The sequence below is a fragment of the Esox lucius genome, chromosome 7, assembly GCF_011004845.1.
Source record: "Esox lucius isolate fEsoLuc1 chromosome 7, fEsoLuc1.pri, whole genome shotgun sequence".
Classification (NCBI taxonomy): domain Eukaryota; kingdom Metazoa; phylum Chordata; class Actinopteri; order Esociformes; family Esocidae; genus Esox; species Esox lucius.
Genome location: NC_047575.1, coordinates 48,065,404 through 48,084,816, shown reverse-complemented (window position 1 = coordinate 48,084,816; position 19,413 = coordinate 48,065,404). Strand labels below are relative to the sequence as shown.

The 19,413-nt window shown below is 43.7% G+C and overlaps 2 protein-coding genes across 7 annotated transcripts; one reads left to right on the top strand and one right to left on the bottom strand.

Moving 5' to 3' along the window:
- Positions 1–3,762: 3,762 nt before the first annotated feature.
- pigw (phosphatidylinositol glycan anchor biosynthesis, class W) lies at positions 3,763–7,936 on the bottom strand. Of its 5 annotated transcripts, none has more exons than XM_020048610.3 (2): positions 7,857–7,876; positions 3,763–5,429 (listed from the first exon to the last, which is right to left on the bottom strand). In XM_020048610.3, the coding sequence occupies exon 2, from the start codon at positions 5,424–5,426 to the stop codon at positions 3,933–3,935; it is 1,494 nt and encodes a 497-aa protein (XP_019904169.1). In that variant the 5' UTR covers positions 5,427–5,429; positions 7,857–7,876; the 3' UTR covers positions 3,763–3,932. The 5 variants fall into 5 exon arrangements, 4 of the variants coding, with proteins under 4 accessions (XP_019904169.1, XP_010865859.1, XP_010865858.1 ...); XM_010867557.3 differs by lacking the exon at positions 7,857–7,876 and adding an exon at positions 5,714–5,849; XM_010867556.3 differs by lacking the exon at positions 7,857–7,876 and adding an exon at positions 5,561–5,703.
- On the top strand, positions 5,958–19,401 carry LOC105008279 (unconventional myosin-XIX). Of its 2 annotated transcripts, none has more exons than XM_010867558.4 (24): positions 5,958–6,256; positions 7,940–8,090; positions 8,917–9,065; positions 9,330–9,443; positions 9,755–9,887; positions 10,011–10,080; positions 11,146–11,248; positions 11,394–11,490; positions 11,652–11,728; positions 11,848–11,938; positions 12,096–12,264; positions 12,749–12,822; positions 12,956–13,077; positions 13,192–13,305; positions 13,415–13,591; positions 13,857–13,997; positions 14,103–14,210; positions 14,391–14,461; positions 14,991–15,070; positions 15,710–15,852; positions 16,348–16,477; positions 17,535–17,620; positions 17,698–18,030; positions 18,211–19,401. In XM_010867558.4, the coding sequence occupies exons 1-24, from the start codon at positions 6,209–6,211 to the stop codon at positions 18,322–18,324; spliced, it is 2,895 nt and encodes a 964-aa protein (XP_010865860.1). In that variant the 5' UTR covers positions 5,958–6,208; the 3' UTR covers positions 18,325–19,401. The 2 variants fall into 2 exon arrangements, with proteins under 2 accessions (XP_010865860.1, XP_034149324.1); XM_034293433.1 differs by lacking the exon at positions 5,958–6,256 and adding an exon at positions 7,335–7,518.
- Positions 19,402–19,413: the final 12 nt, after the last annotated feature.

Here is a 19,413-nt window from a genome sequence, read left to right as displayed (position 1 = left end):
TTTCGGCCGCCTGTATCCGGGATCTTGTCCTTTCGGTCATGACCCAAAGCTGATGACCATAGGTGAGAGTAGGAACGTAGATTGACCGGTAAATCGAGAGCTTTGCCTTGCGGCTCAGCTCTTTCTTCACCACGACAGACCGATACATCGACTGCATTACTGCAGAAGCTGCACCGATCCGTCTGTCAATCTCCCGTTCCATCCTTCCCTCACTCGTGAACAAGACCCCTAGATACTTAAACTCCTCCACTTGAGGCAGGCACTCTCCATCAACCTGAAGTGGGCAAGCCACCCTTTTCCGATTGAGGTAAACTACAAACATCTAAAGAAAATAAAGTTCTGCCCGTCGCAGGAGGTAGAGTTTGTAGAAAACTGTCTCTCTTTTTGGGACTCTCCCAGTAATAGGGCCAGGCCTGATCTGCTGAGGAGCGACGGACTCCATCCTAGCTGGAGTGGTGCTCTTCTTTTATCTAGGAACATTGACAGGAGTCTCACTCCTATAGCCTTAACATGAGATAGGGTGCAGGTCAGGCTGCAGGCTGTTAGCCAGTCTGCTAGCATAGTGGAGTCTGTCAATAGCATAGCCAGAGTAGTTAGTACAGTTTTACACATTGCCCCTGTGATTCGTTCTAGGCTGAGAAAAGTTAAACAAGGTAGTGCTAACAAAAACAACCTTATTAAGATAAAGCCTTCCTCCACCTCGGTCACAAATAAAAATGACTGTATCACCTCGCATCTCAAAACGGGACTCCTAAATGTTAGATCCCTTGCTCCAAAGGCAGTTGCAGTAAATGAATTAATCTCTGATAATAAACTAGATGTTATTGGCCTGTATGAAATATGGCTAAAGCTTGATGACTTTACTGCCCTAAATGAGGCCTCTCCTCCTGGTTATACTAGTTATCATATCCCTCGTGCATCCCGAAAAGGAGGGGGTATTACTAATATTTATGACAGTAAATATAAATGTACTCTTAAACATATCACTTGCTTTCATTCTTTTGAAGTTTTACTCATGAAAGTTAACCAGGCTGATAAATTGTTTTACATAGCTACTATTTACAGGCCCCCCCGGGCCATACACATTGTTCCTAAATGAGTTTCCAGAATTCATGTCTGACCTTGTAGTCATGGCAGATGGTATAAACATTTTTGGCAATTTAAATATTCATATGGAAAAGTCCAATGATCCTCTTCAAAAAGCCTTTGAAGCCATAATTGACTCAATGGGTTTTATCCAACATGTCTCAGGTCCAAAGCACTGCCACAATCACACCTTAGATTTAGTCCTGTCATGAGAAATAGATATTGTAGATCTAATAATTTCTCCCCAAAATCGTGGAATATCGAATCACTGTCTTATTACATTTAGCCTTAAAACAAGAAATCCACTTGCTCCGCAAACAATTAGTTTCAAAAACCCTACTATAAATTATCGGACTACAAATAGATTCCTTGATATTCTTACAAACTCGCTCATCAACAACAGAGTAAATAAATCTGTAAACAATCAAATCGAGGATCTAAACTTAACACTGCGAAAAAAAATTATAATCTGGATCCTGAGATATTAAACAATTATAGGCCAACATCGAACCTCCCGTTCCTCTCAAATATCTTAGAAAAATGTGTTTCCCAACAACTGAATGCCTTCCTGCAGACAAATGTATGCTCCATTCCGGTTTCAGATCCCATCATAGTTCTGAGACTGCACTGGTGAAGATAACAAATGACCTTCTAATGGCCTCAGACAAAGGTTCCGCATCCATCCTGTTGCTTCTTGATCTTAGTGCTGCTTTTGACACTATTGATCACTCCCTTCTCTTAGAGAGACTGGAAACCCATATTGGGCTCCGTGGACATGTTCTAGCCTGGTTTAAATCTTATTTATCTGAAAGATATCAGTTTGTATGTGTGGATGGCATATCCTCTGACAAATCAAATGTATGTTTTGGTGTTCCTCAAGGCTCGGTTCTGGGCCCATTATTGTTATATATGCTGCCTCTGGGAGATGTCATCCGGAATCACAATGTCAATTTTCACTGTTATGTTGATGACATACAGTTATAAATTTCAATGAAGCATGGAGAAGACCCAAAATTAGCTACTTTGGAAGTATGCGTTTCAGATATTGGGAAGTGGATTACAGTGAACTTCATGCTTTTAAACTCAAGAAAAACAGAAATGCTAATTTTAGGACCCAAGAAACGAAGAGTGTTTTTAGCAGATCTCACTGTGAACCTCGACGGCTGCATGGTCGTATCCCAAAAAACTGTAAGAAACCTCCGCGTTTCCCTTGACCCTGAGTTCTCATTTGAAGAACATATAAAATATGTTTCAAGAGTTGCTTATTTTCATCTTCGAAACATTGCAAAAATCAGAAACTCTATCAAAAACTGATGCAGAAAAACGAATCCATGCTTTTGTTACTTCTAGATTAGATTACTGCAATGCTCTCTCTCAGGTTACCCTGACATATCAATGCATAAACTTCAATTACTGCTGCACACGGCTGCTAGAATCCTAACTAGAACAAAACATTTTGAACACATTACTCCTGTCCTAGCGTCCTTACACTGGCTGCCTGTTAGGATTAGGTTTGATTTTAAGGTTTTATGGTTAACCTATAAATCAATACATGGATTTGCACCTACTTACCACGCTGAAATGTTGCAGCCATACATACCTACACGTAACCTACGATCGCAAGATGCAGGCCTTTTTATTGTACCTAGAATTTCTAAACAAACAGCCGGAGGCAGAGCCTTCTCTCATAGAGCTCCACTACTGTGGAATGATTTGCCAATTAAGGTTAGAAAAGCAAACAGTGCAAACTTTCAAGTGTCTAATAAAGGCTCATCTCTACAGCATGGTTTATGATTAAGTGTAGTCTGGCCCAGGGAGCGTGAAGGTGACCAGAAAGGCTTGATACTGTCCACCTTTGCTGTCTTGCCAGCTGGGCTCTCATCGCCACTGGGATGCCCTCCCTCCAATGCCATTTGGGGGCTGGCTTGTTGTTGTCTCTCTGTTGCACACTTGTGCAATTGGGCTGTACTCTGCTGGCAATACTCAGACCTCATTCAGAGTGGTTGCGGTTGGTGGGTGTCCCTTTGGTTGATGCCTGGCAATGTGGGTGGATTTATTGATTTCCTGCCTGTTGGGCCCTGTCCAGGGCCTCCACCAGATAGGGCCACAGTGTCACCAGACCCTCCTATCTCAGCCCCAAGGTGTTACGCTGCTATATCATTGTGCTGGGGGAGTAGGGTCAGTTCTCCTTCTCCACTATAAATCCTTGTAGATATAAGGAATGCATTTTCTAAATTTTCCCTGTCTCCTGCTGTTTTAAACTTAGGAGGACATGAGGTCCTGGCCCACACCTGAGGAGTACCTGGCTTGAAAACCCGTTGCTGTCCCTGTCCAAAGTCCTTCTGGTTGTGTTGCAGATCAGGACGATACCTGACAATTTCAGCTTCCACTGTGCTGACACCTGTCATGTGTTGTCCCTGTCCTTGTCCATCTGGTCATGCTTCTGACCTGGACTACGTTTAAATAGACTCTGGACTCAGTTCACATGCATTTATTAATCATTACAATTTGTACTCTTAATATGTTCACCCGGCACAGCCAGAAGAGGACTGGTCACCCCTCTGAGCCTGGGTCCTCTCTAGGTTTCTTCCTAAATTTCGGCCTTCTTAGGGAGTTTTTCCTAGCCACTGAAATTCAACAACTACTGTTGTTTGCTCTTTGGGGTTTCAGGCCGGGTGTTTTGTAAAAGCACTTTGTGAAAACTGCTGATGTAAAAAGAGCTTTATAAATACATTTGATTGACTGAAACACTCCGGGTTTCTTTAATGAGTGCTCATGACCTTTTTAATATTGACAAAGTGTCAGCAAAACAGAACATGCAGGGATTGTAAAGAATGGTACAGGGTTTACCAGAATTTTACTGTGATTTTCATTAGATGTAAAATGTACATAGCAAAACTATTAGTGAACATGTACAACAGCAAAACACAGACAGACATGGAATCACTACAGTTGAATGTGTCTACTAGCACATTTGTCATTCCAGTCAGTAAATTTGCAAGCATGAAAAACAACAATTGGTTACGGTTCACCGCTTGAATGAGACAAAGTCCCTCTATCTTCTCCTTAATTTTTTCCTCTGTCGCAGATGCATCCCGTCTAATGGGATTCCAGGAAGAGGACACCCATGAACAACCTGACACATTTTTTATAAAAAGCAACACCATATCAGCAGTTGACAAACAGGTCAAGAAAAACAAAGACTGAGCAATTGTCCAGAGACAAAATGGTAGATTTGCAATTCGGCGAGACACCGGCTCCACATATGCTTGACATACAGCCAGGGCAGTATATAACACAACACTTCCCAACAAAAGATTTAAAATCACTCTGATCCATTCCTTGACCTGTGTCCTGGGTCGCATCAAGTAGAGACCGATCTGGACCCCTGCCATGTAGATGGCCACGTAGCCCACGACCGATGAAACCCCCTCCTTGTTAGCCTGCAAAAAGCCCCCTGTCCTGTCACGGTTGTGGATGATGGAATGCTTCAGCCCAGATGTCTCCAGCATCACCTGGTAAAGCCCTCCAATCAGAAGGGCCAGGAGCCATGATCTGTGGACAGGGAAGAGGGCCAGGAGAACAGATGCCACTACTCTGACTATGGCTAGGGTGAAGAAGAAATTCCAGTGTACACCGTACTCTGTCACATGCTCGTGGTAGTCAGACATTTTGATGCTCGCCAGCCTGACCAGGCCTAGCGCGACCAAGGGCCAGACAGACACGAGCTGTTTAACCACATGGTTCAACTTGGACCCAGAGACTTCCTTCCTGCGAGCCTCTGGACAGACGAGGGCGTTGGCAAGGACATAGGCCCCTACGCCAAAGTCCATGACCCCGGTCCCGTACGTTTCGGTTTTGGCATAGCGTCTCGGGAACACGCTGAAGTCAACGGCTAGAATGCTTATAGCGGTTTTCACGTTGACCAGAACTCGAAAAATAGTCACAAAGGGGACCTGACTGTAATGAACATGGCTCTGGAGGAAGCACTTGGCAACAGTATCTTGCGAGTGCACAACAGCATTTGACTTTCTTGCATGGCAGATACAGAATAGCACAGCCCCTGCCAGAACAGCCAGGCCAAGGATGACCAGGTGGAGTAAGTCGCTCAAGACCGTACACGATAAGACCAGAGGGAGTACGATCATGGAGAAGTCCAGGACGAGCTGGGGTATCCAGGGAAGAGGGAGCACCCCCTTGCCCAAATGATACAGGATCAGAAACTGTCCTCTGCCAATCAGGCACAATGGGGCCAGAAATGAGCCCAGGGCAACTTCCCCGAGACTGGTCCCATTCAGATTACTGACAAACGCCTCCTTCAATTCCCTATGGCTTGACATTTCCTGAAAATGAGGGAAAATAAACTTAATTTTAAACCCTCGAAATACAGTATTGGAGAGCAGCCTGGGTCGATAGCGAATTAAACAGCAGACACGACTGAATTTCAGAAAAAGGTATAAGTTTGACAACTAACCGACTTATTTTAATATATATTTTAATTACATGACTGAAGATCATTGGCGCCTCAAAGACAAGCGGAGGAACTTCAGTATCCCAGTTCAATTTAGAATCAAGCCACCGCATATGGCGCTAAGATCATAGACAGACAAGATTATGTATCACCTACCGCACTTTATTTATTTAGGTAGCGTGGCTCAGAACATATATTTAATATTGTATTAATCATCCCACATGTTTGAGGAAATCATTCACGCATTCAACAAAAGCTACCACAAATGTTTATTTCTATTTCCGCGTTCTGCAGTTAGGCGTTCCTGTATTTTATGTCATGTAGGCGTGTACTAATTTGTGGCCAATCGCGTTTACGTTATGTCTCAATACGCCATGGCGTCACTTGTGTGTGAGTTTGAAGTAAAACGAGTCCAGGCAGAGGATTTGTCCTTCATACTGGAATTTTATGACAGACAGAGGAAAGCTTTACATTCCGTGTCAAATGCGAAGCAATGACACCATGGACCCTACTCCTCTGAAGTTTGAACTTTATAGAAGTCGGATTTACTGTTCTTTATAGCTTTCTTGGCTTGTGTCAACTCCATACTCATTGACCGCAGCATCATTTGTTTTCTTATTCGCTAAGAGCGGCGGGACAAGTTCCAAATCCATGAATTCTGAGAAGTGTCAGCGCATAGGAAATGGACAGGAGGAAAAAGTAGGCAAAACATTTGACCTTTTTAGAGCACTTTGGACGTTAGTTAGCTCTACATACACGTGTTTTGAAGGATTAAAAATGTTTCGATATTAACGACTTTTAAAATGATGTATTTTAAGGCTGTTTGAGTGATCTTGTATTTGTTATACTCTATGAAGGCCAGGCGCCTGTTCAGCGGAATAGCTAACCTTACACCAATTTAGGAAAAAGCGATTGCCTAGACTGTAGCGAACATCTGTTTTCACGCCTGTGTAGCAGACGTATTGTATGGCCTAATGATTGATAATAGCATATCATTAAAATATGGACCGTGTCTCCGGTGTTACATACCATGTTTTAATGATTATTTTTAGTAAGCTCTCCAAACACAGGTTTTTTTCCACGTCACTGAAATGTTTTTCTGCAATAATCGCGTGTTACACTGAGCAATTTCAAGACATAATGTAGACAATCCTGAAGAATGCGCTCCAATATAGAATTTCTTATATTTAATATATATCATTTCTTACATTTAACGTTTCAGAAATCTAACAGATTCCCTATTTAGAGTAAGTGATTTGGATCTTAACATAACTAGGTGGGACATCCACTCAACTCAATAATAGTAGGGACAAGTTACTCAATGAAGTAAGCTCGCTATCAAGTTGTGGGGGTGATTCTTATGGAAGAGTCATAACATTTCATGAGAGAAACATTGCTTTTAAGGCATTATTTGGAGCTACACATTTGTTTGCAAAGTCTCATGTGACTAGAACAGGCAAGGTTGTGTTATCATCATTATAGCGTAAAATAATGTTGATATAAAAGACAAAGAGAAGCTATTACACACGAATTGTGTTTAAGATGTGCATTTTAAAAGCATCTGTTCTCACGGATCGCGCTATTTCACGAGCTGGTGCTTTGAAATCAACCTCAAAATTGCCAGTAGACAGGTTCAGCAAAAAAAAATGAATGGTCAAAAATAAATTGTAAACTGTTGAAAATGCATAATGGCGTGTATGAGTTGGCTAGGTTTTATGCAGCACATAAACAGATCTGTTATCCTCCCTCCGGTCATGACTTGATTAAGTGAGTCCACCGCCGTGACCGAGGAGGATAATGAGTCATGAATAAGCAGTGGAGTAGACGTGTGCAGTCAGTTGGATTACAGCCAATATAGCATATTTAGCAAAGTCGACCTGTATCTTTTTGGCTGCTTGCGCGGTTTCCCTGCTATCTTCCTGTGCAGTCAGGTGATGTAAGCGAGACAGATGGGATTTGGTGTAAGTTGATGAGCCAATTTGCTCAGGTTAACATAACTTGCTAATTTGGTGTTGCAGTTTGACTTGCTGGTTCGCTTATCCCCGTGGGCTGAACACCTGAATGCTCATTAGTTCACTTGTCAAACTCAGTTCATTGGAGGGCCGAGTATCTGCAGCGTCTGGATAAATGAAGGTCACAGATTAGTTAGGTACTCCCTCTTATCTGGTTGTAGCTACAGGTCTAAATTGGACACACGTTGAAAGGAGAAACCAAAACCTGGGAAGATATTCTGCCTTCCGTAGAATATGTTTAAGACCCTGGTATTAGGTTACTCTCGGGGCAATGCCCTCATTAATACCTTATGTTATGATCCAGTCATACAGGCCAAGGGTCGGCTTTAACCATGTCCTGGCCCTTCCTAATCCCATGATCTCCTTGCAGGTGAAAGGAGTCCTGAAGAAGTCTGGACACGCCCACAGGAAGTCCCTGAATGACTCCCTTGATGGAGAGCTCAAGGGGTTCCTCATAGACGAGGGGCAGCTGCACACCTATGATGACCTCACCAAAGTCAACCCTGTGACCCCAACGACAGGTAGGCTGAAGCTGAGGACACCTATTGGTGAGGGGCGGCCTTGGCTCTCCAGCTGTCAAGATGGTTTTGCTAAGAACACCCCCGGGATAGTTCTGGGCACGTGAATATCTGCGCTAAATACCAACCACATTAATTTATAAAATAACCCAATTTAACAAAACATCTATGGAATTAAACGAAACAAACGTAACTAAAATTAGGTGCACCAAAACAGGTTGCAAATGATTAGAAAATCATTAAAAAGTAACTTGGGCGGGTCCAGCCTTCCCTAAATATTAGAAACTTGGTCTAGCTTGGGTGTTTGATAACACACTATGCCTATGTCAAAAGACTTAGACAGTAGTTATGGAATGGCCAAACCAAGCTCAGATTTCAATATTTCCTATGGAAATATTCGATGGGGCACTTGAACTGGGCTGTGCATGCAAGAAAGCCCTTAAACATGACACCGTTGAAGCAGTACTGTAAAGATGAGTGGGCAAACACTCCTCCCAGTTGGTGTAAGAGACTGATGGCCAAAAATGGCTACATGAAGTTATTTCAGCCACACTGAGCAACGCTGGCTATTGAAGCTGAGGGTGTACTTTATATGAAATTGCATTTCTGTCAATTTTCTTTCTTCTTTTATGAATAATTGCAAAGTATAGGATTCAGGGTTCATTGTTAGGTCACCTTTATCTGTCAATAGTGCTGAACATTACTTATCACTGTGTCCAAATTCACACACAAAAAAAAGACAACTTCCCAGGAAGTGTATATATTCTTTCACTACCGTTTGGTTCAGACTTTATTTATCGACACATCGTCCTGGTCTCTCTCCTCCCAGTGTTGAAATGCCTGCAGGCCAGGTACAGAGCACAGGTGTTCTACACCCATGCTGGCTGCACTCTGGTGGCCCTAAACCCTTTCCAGCCCATCCCTGGCCTCTACACCTTGGAGGTGATGAAGCAGTACCACTGTGCCCCTCAGCCTCAGGTACTGAACACCCATTAAACGCCTTCATTCAATGTCATGGCCTTTATAGCATCTTCATACAATCTGTAGGTTTCTGTGTTGTCTACAAACACAGAATATTTTTAGCAGTGCCAACTTCCTGTGGTGTTGCTATTAAACTCTGAACACGTTTGGTCAGATATATTCATTCTTAATGGTTTGGGGGGGAAAAAAGGCAAAGATCAGGCTAAATTGCAAGGAGTCAAATGCGTGCATTCAACAACAATCCAGAACGATTGTCTCTAGGAGTCCAAACCCCACATCTTCATTGTGGCAGAGGAGGCCTACCGGAACGTTCAGGGGCAAGTGGACCCTGTTAACCAGTCTCTGGTCGTCAGTGGTGAAAGCGGAGCAGGAAAGGTAAACCATTTTGCTCCATTCAAACTTGATCATCAACAATGGTGGATGGGAAGTTGGAATACTGTACTCCGGTATTACCGAAGCCAACACAGTCTGCTATTTATTTTGTTTTGTAATTTGTTTAGGTCTTTTATTTAATTACCAGTATTATTATTTCTGTATATTGTTAATGAATAATAAATGTTTAAAGATATATATTTTTTACAGGCATTTAGATTAGATTCAACATTATTTTATATATATATTATAATTATAGGTACCCCAAAATTATAGTTATAGGTTCCCCAAAATTATAGTTTATTATTTTGTAGACATGGACCTCTCGGTGCCTGATGAAGTACTACGCCACCGTGGCAGCGTCCTCCTCTCAGATGAAGAGTCAGGACACCGTGGAGATGATCGAGAGGAGGGTCCTGGACTCCAACCCCATCATGGAGGCCTTTGGTGAGGCTGCTGACTGGACGTGTTGAGTTAATGAGCCGCTTGTTGTTGTTGGTATAGCGACACAAGATGAATTCAATCGTTTATGCCTGTTTTATCTATTTACTTTCACTCTATGATTTCTAGGCAACGCCTGTACCTTGCGAAACAGCAACAGCAGCCGCTTTGGGAAGTATATCCAGCTCCAGCTTGACAGGTATGTCTGGTCGTGGTTCTGGATCCATTTACAATGGTTTTGACTCGCATAACCAAAGTCATGCATAATTGGTCAGATGCTTGATTAAGCAATGAGTCCACATCTTTTAAGAACCTAGATGGACTGATGATCAGAACCAAGAGCTCCGCCCCCCTCTCTGCAGTTTCCTGAACCTGATTTAACTTTGAGCTATTTTTATACTAGGATTAGGCTTCATGTGTGTTCACAAAACCAACCCAATGTGTTGCATGAGTCAAGGCCATAAAATCAGGCTTGGATATAAACTGGCAGTATTTTTGGTGACTTTCACCTGTGAGATTCATCACCAAGTATGAATGTGGTTATTTGACCACTCTTTCTAGCTGAAAGGGTAACCCAGCTACATTCTGGAAAATTCAGGTGAAAACACCTACTCGTTTAAATTTTTTTGAACCATAACAATCTGGCCCTTGTTTGAAGATGCGTAGATTGCAACATTCGTACTGTTTTGTTTACAAAGCCCTGATACATTAGCTTCCTACTTACCTACTTTTGCTGTTGAAGTATTCCGAAGAAATCTGAGTTGCCCAACCCATCTCAGGATTGCTTAATTCTTGTGGTTCCTCAGGTCTTAATTTAGTTTAATCAACATCTAGTTTAGAGCACAAGATTTCCGGAACAATTTACATAATAACAGAAACTTAACAGTTTTTCTATGCTCATCTGTATAAGGGACTTAGCTCTTAGAAATCGACTCTTGCAAAATCGTAACTTGTCCAGTACAGGAGCGAATGCTGCTCCTTGTTTCAAGGATCCTTTTGTTTTACAACAGATGAGAGCTGTATAAGCTAGCTAAGTGAATATTGTCACCACGACTTTGACCATGGGAGTTGACAAGACCAAACCAATATGGGACCAGACTAGTCTGCTACCCGAAACCTAACTAATATGTTCTTGTTGAGGTGTAGTACCCTCCCAATGAACTAACTGAAGGGCTGTTGTCCTAGCAACCGGCATCTTTAAACATATCTTTATTTTTGTATTTTTTTTACTTTGTTCAAACAAATGTTTTTGTCATCTATTCAGATCTCAGCTGCTGGTGGGAGCATCCGTGCAAACCTACCTACTGGAGAAGACCAGGGTGGCTGCGCAACCAGCGAACGAAAGAAACTTTCACATATTCTACCAGGCAAGTTAGACAGACCATATTGTGTCAGACAAATCCTTGACAAAACTTTTTAGTCAGCTTTAGTTGTATCTAAAGTAATATCTTATGTATGTCCTCGGCTGTATAATATATTTAGTGTGATTTACAGAAATTATATTATTTTCAGATGACTAAAGGAGCCAGTGTTGACCAAAGGAAAGATTGGAAGATTCCATATGACCAAAGTTTTGCCTGGCTTCCAAATGCTGAAAAGGCACTGGAAGGTAGTATGTCAGCTGCTTCCTTATGTCCCCCAGCAAGCTGATTGAAACTATAGATTCTAATCAGTTGGGTGTTTTTCAATTCTGTGGTTTATGGTTCACAATAACTGCTTCTGCCGCCGCTGCTTCTTCTGTTGCTACCTCGGCTTCTTCTTGTTTTGCAGAGGATTGTTTTAATGAGACTGTTGAGGCAATGCTACACCTTGGCATCGACACAGAGAAGCAAGGACATATATTTAGGGTAGAGTGACATCATCACAATCACCTAAATTTTATTCCCAAAAAATATTCTGCAATTTATCTTACATAATAACTAATAAGTGAGTATATTTCTACCACCACTTGTTTTTTTAAAAATAGATTTTAGCAGGTCTTCTTCATTTGGGGAACATTACTTTCTGTACTGTAGCAGATGAATCGCAACCCTGTGACATTAAGGAGCATTCCAAAGGTATTTCCATTCCATTGATAATTCATCTGATATTACATTGCCTCTAGAATAACATTGCATTAAGGTTTTCAGACTTCAGTTAAATTAAATTGCAATTGTGGTCAGCCTCCTCCAACCTTCTGTGCTCATGTCTTACTTTTCCTTCTGTACCCTGTAGACTGTGTGCAGGATTGTGCAGGATTGTTGGACATCCCAGTAGAGGAGCTGCAGACATACCTGAGGGTACAGACCTTGAGGGCAGGCAACCAGAGCGTTCTCTTCAGACCCTGCTCTCTGGCAGACTGCTGGGTCAGGAGGGACTGCCTTGCCAAGGTCATCTACGCACAGTAAGTCAGAAGGGAATCTCCTATTTCTTTCAGATAGACATGGTGGGTGGGATTTGGAACGGCGGTGGGTGGGATTTGGAACGGCGGTGGGTGGGATTTGGAACGGCGGTGGGTGGGATTTGGAACGGCGGTGGGTGGGATTTGGAACGGCGGTGGGAGGGCGGGTTGGAACGGCGGTGGGAGGGCGGGTTGGAACGGCGGTGGGTGGATGTTTGTCTTCAAATCAGGTGAATATCACTATTTATTGGCCAAAAATCAGGTGAATATCACTATTTATTGGCCAAAAAGCCTCAGTTTCAACCTGTAACGGGCCCTTTTCTTGTGTAATGGAAGATTATCTGTACTTCAGTGTTCACCTTCATACTTAAGATATCAGACTGAATGTCTCTGATAAGAACAAAGGCAAGTTATCAATGACCTGCCCATTGTGTGACGTGACTGCATGTACTGAATGTTTCTTTTTTTTTAACACCTGTCCAAACAGGTTGTTTGAATGGCTGGTTATGTTCATCAATGACAGCGTGTGTGCCAAAAAGTCCACCTGGTGCAATTTTATAGGTACAGTTGCAATTCTTTGTTTGTTTTGTAACGGTAAATAAAATAATTTCAGTTAAAAATAATGCAGTTCTATTGTGTCCTTGATGGTAACCTATTTCTCTAAGCTGATGTTGTCCCCTTGATTGCTCTCAAGGTCTGCTGGATGTCTATGGCTTTGAGTGCTTCCAGGTCAACAGTCTAGAGCAGCTGTGCATCAACTACGCCAATGAGAAACTGCAGCAGCACTTTGTAGCCCACTATCTCAAAGCCCAACAGGTCGCTCTTAAGTTCAATTAAAGATACAATCCCTGGTTGCTGCCGGGATAGTCCATCCTATATCTGGACTAGTATTGCCATCTGGTGCTCATCGGTTCTGAATGTGGCCCCTAGGAGGAGTATGTCTCAGAGGGTCTGGAGTGGTCCTTTGTTAAATACCAGGACAACCAGGGCTGCCTGGATCTGCTCGAAGGCATCCCGACCGGGGTCTTCTCCCTCCTCAATGAGGTTGGTGTCTTATCGGGACCTCCTGTAGAATACTGTATTGACCTTTTCAAGGGAAGCCCTTCGTGCTTTTGGTTGTTGTGACTCACTGCGACGCCCTCCATTCGTCCAGGAATGTCGTCTCAACCGCGCCTCCGACGCCAAGCAGTTCCAGGGTCGTCTGGAGAAGGAGCTGTCCGGCAACAGCAGCATGAGCAGGGACAAGTTCAGCAAGCTGCCCCACTTCACGGTGGCTCACTACGCTGGCAAAGTCTCCTACCAGATAGAAGGCATGATGGAGAAGAACAAGGTAGTGTGGAACCGCTCTGAACTGTGCTGCAGACCAACTGTAGTTGATAGCAGAACCAAATGTTCTGAATAGGAGACCCACCAGCAGAGATATACTACACTCCACATGTACTGCTGAGGCATAGGTTTGATTTATTTCACACCTGCTATTTAGGTGTGCGCTGTCCTTTCTTCACCACTTATTCTCGGTCAGCGAAGCAGTAAAAGCCCTAAAATATTTAGTGTGTCTAAAACCAACTCTGTTCCCCTTTCTCTCCCTTTTATAGGACCCTGTGCCCCCGGAGCTCATCCACCTGGTCCAGAAGTCTCAGAACCCTCTGCTTCACCAGCTGTTTGCTGACCGACAGGCGGAGGACCAAGGCGCCAGAGGACTCAGACAGGTTGTCACAGTGGTGTCCAGGTTCAAGGTGAGACACAGGGACCGCTCCGTTGTGTCCTGGATGTTTACGGATCCTCCTGTTGTGTTGTACATCTGCCTTCGTGGTACTTGATTGCCTTTTGTCTTCCCGTAGAACTCTCTGGAAAGTCTGATGAAGATCCTCCACAGCACAACTCCCCATTACACCCGCTGCATCAAACCCAATCCGGAGTGCCGACCCCTGACCTTCAGAAAGGAGGAGGTAGATGAAAGGACTGACACACTAGGAACACATGCATGAATCTGGTGTCTTGGAAACCCAATCGTGTCCAGACTCCTAATTCTGGAGAGTTTTAAACATGATGGCTCATATAGGTCACTAAGCTTATTGTCGTAATATTTCTGATTATGTTAAAGGTGTTTTCGCGTTACTTGTTGTTAGGTTATTCTCCAACTGGAGGCCTGTGGCATTGTGGAGACCATACACATCAGTGCAGCGGGCTTTCCAATAAGGTAAGGCAATAAAAGGGGTGGGGTTTGTGTCTGTTTCCAATAAGGTAAGGCAATAAAAGGGGCGGGGTTTGTCTGTTTCCAATAAGGTAAGGCAATAAAAGGGGCGGGGTTTGTGTCTGTTTCCAATAAGGTAAGGCAATAAAAGGGGTGGGGTTTGTGTCTCTTTCCAATAAGGTAAGGCAATAAAAGGGGTGGGGTTTGTGTCTGTTTCCAATAAGGTAAGGCAATAAAAGGGGTGGGGTTTGTGTCTGTTTCCAATAAGGTAGGGCAATAGAAAGGGTGGGGTTTGTGTCTCTTTCCAATAAGGTAAGGCAATAAAAGGGGTGGGGGTTTGTGTCTGTTTCCAATAAGGTAAGGCAATAAAAGGGGTGGGGGTTTGTGTCTGTTTCCAATAAGGTAGGGCAATAGAAAGGGTGGGGTTTGAACCTATAACCAAATACACAATTGTAACAGTCAACATCTACACACTAAGGGCTTTTCCATGTTGTGCCTCCTCTTGATTTACACTGACCACTGGTTTCTCCGCCAGAATTCCCTACCGGAGTTTCCTTCAGCGTTACGGACTGCTTTCCAGCTTGACAGCCGTTGCTCAGGGAGCGGATGGTAATGGTAGGTAATCACTCAGACATGCTAAGTGCTGTGCTAGTTTGTCCTGGCACTTAAATATTGGTCTAATGGTGGCCAATGCTTTCTTCAGATGTCGCTACAGCTTTTCAAGGTGGAATCTTCCTGATGTCTCTCTTTTTTCCCCTCTGCTAGCTCCTCTGTCGCTAGATTTGACCCTGTACTTCCCTCCCCCTACATAACCAGGGGATTCTCATTGTTCACTTTTCTCAAATATGTTTTGGACTATTTTCTGGCGTTCCAGGTAAACTCATTCTTAAGCCTTCTCTTTCTTGCATGCTGTGCTATTTCCGTCCAGTCCGGACCGTAAAATGACCCGTAACTGTGTGATGCTTTTTAAATCGCCCCACTGATACCTTGAACCACAGTTTGCTATTGGTACATAAAGGACATTCGCTGTGCGGTTCAGGGGTTGGAAACAAACCGTCGGCGGTGCTTCCTTGATTTAAAATATCAGCCGTGGTGAAGAAGTGTGGAGTGTTTCTGCGTGCAGACTGTAATGCCATTGCATGACATCGTGTGTATTTATGCATGTACACTCCACCCAGATCTGTCTGCTGGTTGGCCTCTAACACCGCCACCACACTGCCCACACTCAACCACACCTTTTTTTTTCCCCCTCAGGATTGGAGGCTGATGGCATGGACGCTCTGGGCCCCGCCGTGGAAGAGGTTCTCAGCGCGGCGTTAAGACGACACACCAGGAACGAGACGCGAAGCGCCCTGGTGCACTGCGGCAGGACCAAGGTGTTCCTGACCAACTCCATGGTCAGTGTCGGCCGGTCTTTTTAGTTGGGATCAATTCATCCGCTAGTAGGAACCGACTTGAACGAAGGTGCCTGAGGTGAAAAACTAGATTGAGGAATTCAGGTGTGATGTCATCGCTTTAGCTAGAGCCAAAGGGTCTCTGTGGTCAAGCACACGGGTCTCTGTGGTCAAGCACACGGGTCTCTGTGGTCAAGCACACGGGTCTCTGTGGTCAAGCACACGGGTCTCTGTGGTCAAGCACACGGGTCTCTGTGGTCAAGCACACGGGTCTCTCCATTTTGAGGCACCTTCTGCATTACGTTGTTAAGAGTGGCCTGAATGTTAAGTAGGCCCCTTATCGCTCCACTGTAGCAGTCGTAACACCTAAAGCGTCTGACACAGCCAAGCCTTCGACAGCAGCTTAGATGTCCTCCAGGCAGTGTGTCCGACAGCAGGCTGGCAGGGTTGTGAGGTGAGCCTGGGATGAGCCTACTAACCTTCTGGCCTAATCTACAGCTAGAGCTGCTGGAGGAGAGCAGGATTAGGGCACGCTCCCAGAGAGCCTTCGCCATTCAGTGCTGCTGGCACCGGTACCAGCGGCGCAGGCGTCACGCCAGGAGACGGGCCGCAATCCTGATCCAAGCCGGTAAGGTCATGACATGAATCCCTGCCGGCCCGCCACACAGAGGTTACAGACCAATAAGAGTCCCCTTTATTCTCAGAATACATTGGCATGTACAGGACTGTGAAATGGTGCAGAAACAATTTATACAGGATTTACACAATCCAAATAAAAATACAGGCTACAGTATCATTTGGGATGAGATGTATACATGCATACATACATACTCTCTGGAAAACATTAAGAGACCACTGCCCCTTTTCCTTTCCAAAAAAGTTGAAAGGGAAAGTTTTAAGTGAGGAACAGAAGTGTTCATTTTGCAGTGGTCTCCTAATTTTAACCCTTTTGTTCCTCTCTCAAAAAGCAAAAGGTGCAGTGTTAATTTTTTCAGAGACTGTATGCATGAATGTATGAACTGCTTGTGATATATATTATATATAACAAATTGTGATTTTACTCAGAGTTACTTCCATTAAGACAACATAGGTCATTGCATGATAACACATGAGTTTCCTCATCATATGGTTCACTGTTCAGTATGTCCAGTAACCATCTGCCTCGGCACGGCCATACATGGCTGTCTGTTTGGCCTGTGGGCACGAGCTAGTAGAGTCAGGATTTCCAATCAATCAAATGTATTTATAAAGCCCTTTATACATCAGCAGATGTCACAAAGTTATTTTACAAAACACCCAGGCTGAACCCCAAGGAGCAAACAACAACAGTGTTGGAGCACAGTGGCTAGGAAAAACTTCCCAAAAACACTGCTGCTCCAGCTTTTTAACACCTAGAGCTGCCGTCCTGTCTGAAAAAGGAACCACATCTTCTGTGACAACATGTTTCCGCTGAGCCACATTGATGGTAACAATCGCTGTAGATGTGCCCATGGAGATCGGGTGTCAATTATTTATTCAGATTAGCGTTGGTGGATACAGGGGGGCAGCATTTTAAAGGGGGCTGTGTTTCTCCACCTCACCGGTCTTTTTTCTGGCAGTTCCTGTTTGGTTGTCTCTCTAGAATCTACTTCGATGTAATGGGTTTATTTTTGATTCTGTCCTCGGGTGGCTTCTTCTGCCTGCAGGGGTGCGCTCATGGCTGGTCCGAAGGGAGGTTCAGAGGTGGAATCAGGCAGCCGCGGTCCTGCAAAGATCCTGGAGGAAGTGGAGGGTGAGGAAAATTCCTGAAGTCCTGAAGTTAATCAGGGCTATAAGAGTCCATACATGGGGTTATCCCTGTTTTTGCAGGCTCTGATGGACACCCTGGCTGAGGCAGAGCTGGACGATGCCGAGGACCTCCGGGAGGAAGAGGCCGCGCCACCAGAGTTGGACCCCGTTCTCCGGGCCAGAGGCTCCGTGCAGCTCTCCAGCCTCCCGGAGCCCGTCATGGTACGAGGTTGGCCCATGGGCCTGGCCCTGGCCTCTGCTCCCACGATCACTGTGTCCATGACCGCCACGGGCTTCCACAAGATGATGTCCGCCATGGCCTGCCTCAGTGCTCACTGCTTCAGGAGTGGGGAGTACAAGGTGGAGACCAACCAGTTCAAACAGGGGGTCGCCTCCATCAGAGCTCAGCCTCGGGTAAGACCCACAGACTCAACCCTCCAGCAAAAATGTTTCAAATAATAAGAATGCAATATTTTATTTTTAAATATGAATTTGACCGTGGACTTTTACTTGTCCACTGACAATTGTCAACTGTATTCATGTTTAATACTGTATTCTGATTTTGATCATTTTTGTTCATTTCCAATTAAAAAGGGATCCATTAAGCTCCACTACCAGAGATCCCCACTGCTCTACGCTGACAGGCGTCCAGACCACAAGCGTGACGGAGTGACAGGATTAAACCAGATACTTCTGGAAGGCATCTGAGATGATCTAATCTATTTATTTTATTTCTGTGATCCTTCTAGCTAGGTTCATCAGTACATTACATGTATGACTGACTGTAGCTTCATATTCAACACTAGAACTGTGCTGCCTCAGAGTTATAATAGCACTTTTTAATGAGTACTGTAGATCCTGCTAATGCACCCAGAGTAATGAACTTGTAGTCTTATAGCTGCCATATTTGTTGAATTGTTGAATGACTCGGGTGTATGACACTTCTGTGCCTTTCTCAGAATCTGTGGAGTTAAACTCAAGAATGTACTGTTGGCAAATTTGTATCTATGTGCTGAGGGAAAGCATTGCTTTGGGATATTTTTTGTACGACTTCTTTATATTTCTACATTTTTATTTTATTTTCATTTTAAGTTATTGACAGGATTGTTGGAGGGAATTTGTCTATACAATGTTACTTTGATCAGGGATAAATGTTCTGTACATTGAGTGATCTATCCAAATCAATCGTATCAGTACACATGTAGGTGGAATTTGTGTGTTGTCCAAATAATGGGCAAGCAGAGTGTTCCCGCCTGTCTATTTCACAGCACTCATGAGATGTTCATTAGAAGGGCAACACTACAGTGTCTTCATGAGACAAAAACACTATGGGACTTTGGCAGTACATCTTTAAAATCAACGTTGACCACATTCTCACAGATTACTTCAGTGTTAGTTATATGGAACAAAACTACTTATTAAAATGTTGATGTGCCACATTAAGTGCCCGAGACAATACAGTAAAAAGGTCTGTATACTTTGTTCAGTAGTTTGCTACCAATACAGTAATTACCTTTGCCTTGTCTGAGATGTTACTATATTAACGTATATTTTGCAACCCTCTGGTCCTGTAATCCTTCCTTGAATTGTTTGTATTGTAAACTATCATTTTTGTATAAGGGCATTCAGAGACAAACTCAGACCAAATGTTTTGATGAGTGATATTTTGGGTGGGTTATATATAGCTAAAAACACCTATGGCTTTGCACAAATTGTCTTTGCAATACTGTTGTTGTTCCATGTCAAAAATATTTAACAAGATGAAATAAAGTTGAAAGAAAAACATTGCTGTACTAT

Bases quoted from the DNA above. Each gene is read 5' to 3' on its own strand.
- LOC105008279 (XM_010867558.4), top strand. From the start codon at position 6,209: ATGAATTCTGAGAAGTGTCAGCGCATAGGAAATGGACAGGAGGAAAAA. The intron at 13,078-13,191 runs GTCGCTCTTAAG...TGTGGCCCCTAG, and splicing joins ACTATCTCAAAGCCCAACAG to GAGGAGTATGTCTCAGAGGG. The intron at 15,853-16,347 runs GTCAGTGTCGGC...CCTAATCTACAG, and splicing joins TGTTCCTGACCAACTCCATG to CTAGAGCTGCTGGAGGAGAG.
- pigw (XM_010867555.3), bottom strand. From the start codon at position 5,670: ATGCGGTGGCTTGATTCTAAATTGAACTGGGATACTGAAGTTCCTCCG. The intron at 5,430-5,589 runs GTAATTAAAATA...CCTCATTTTCAG, and splicing joins CGCCAATGATCTTCAGTCAT to GAAATGTCAAGCCATAGGGA.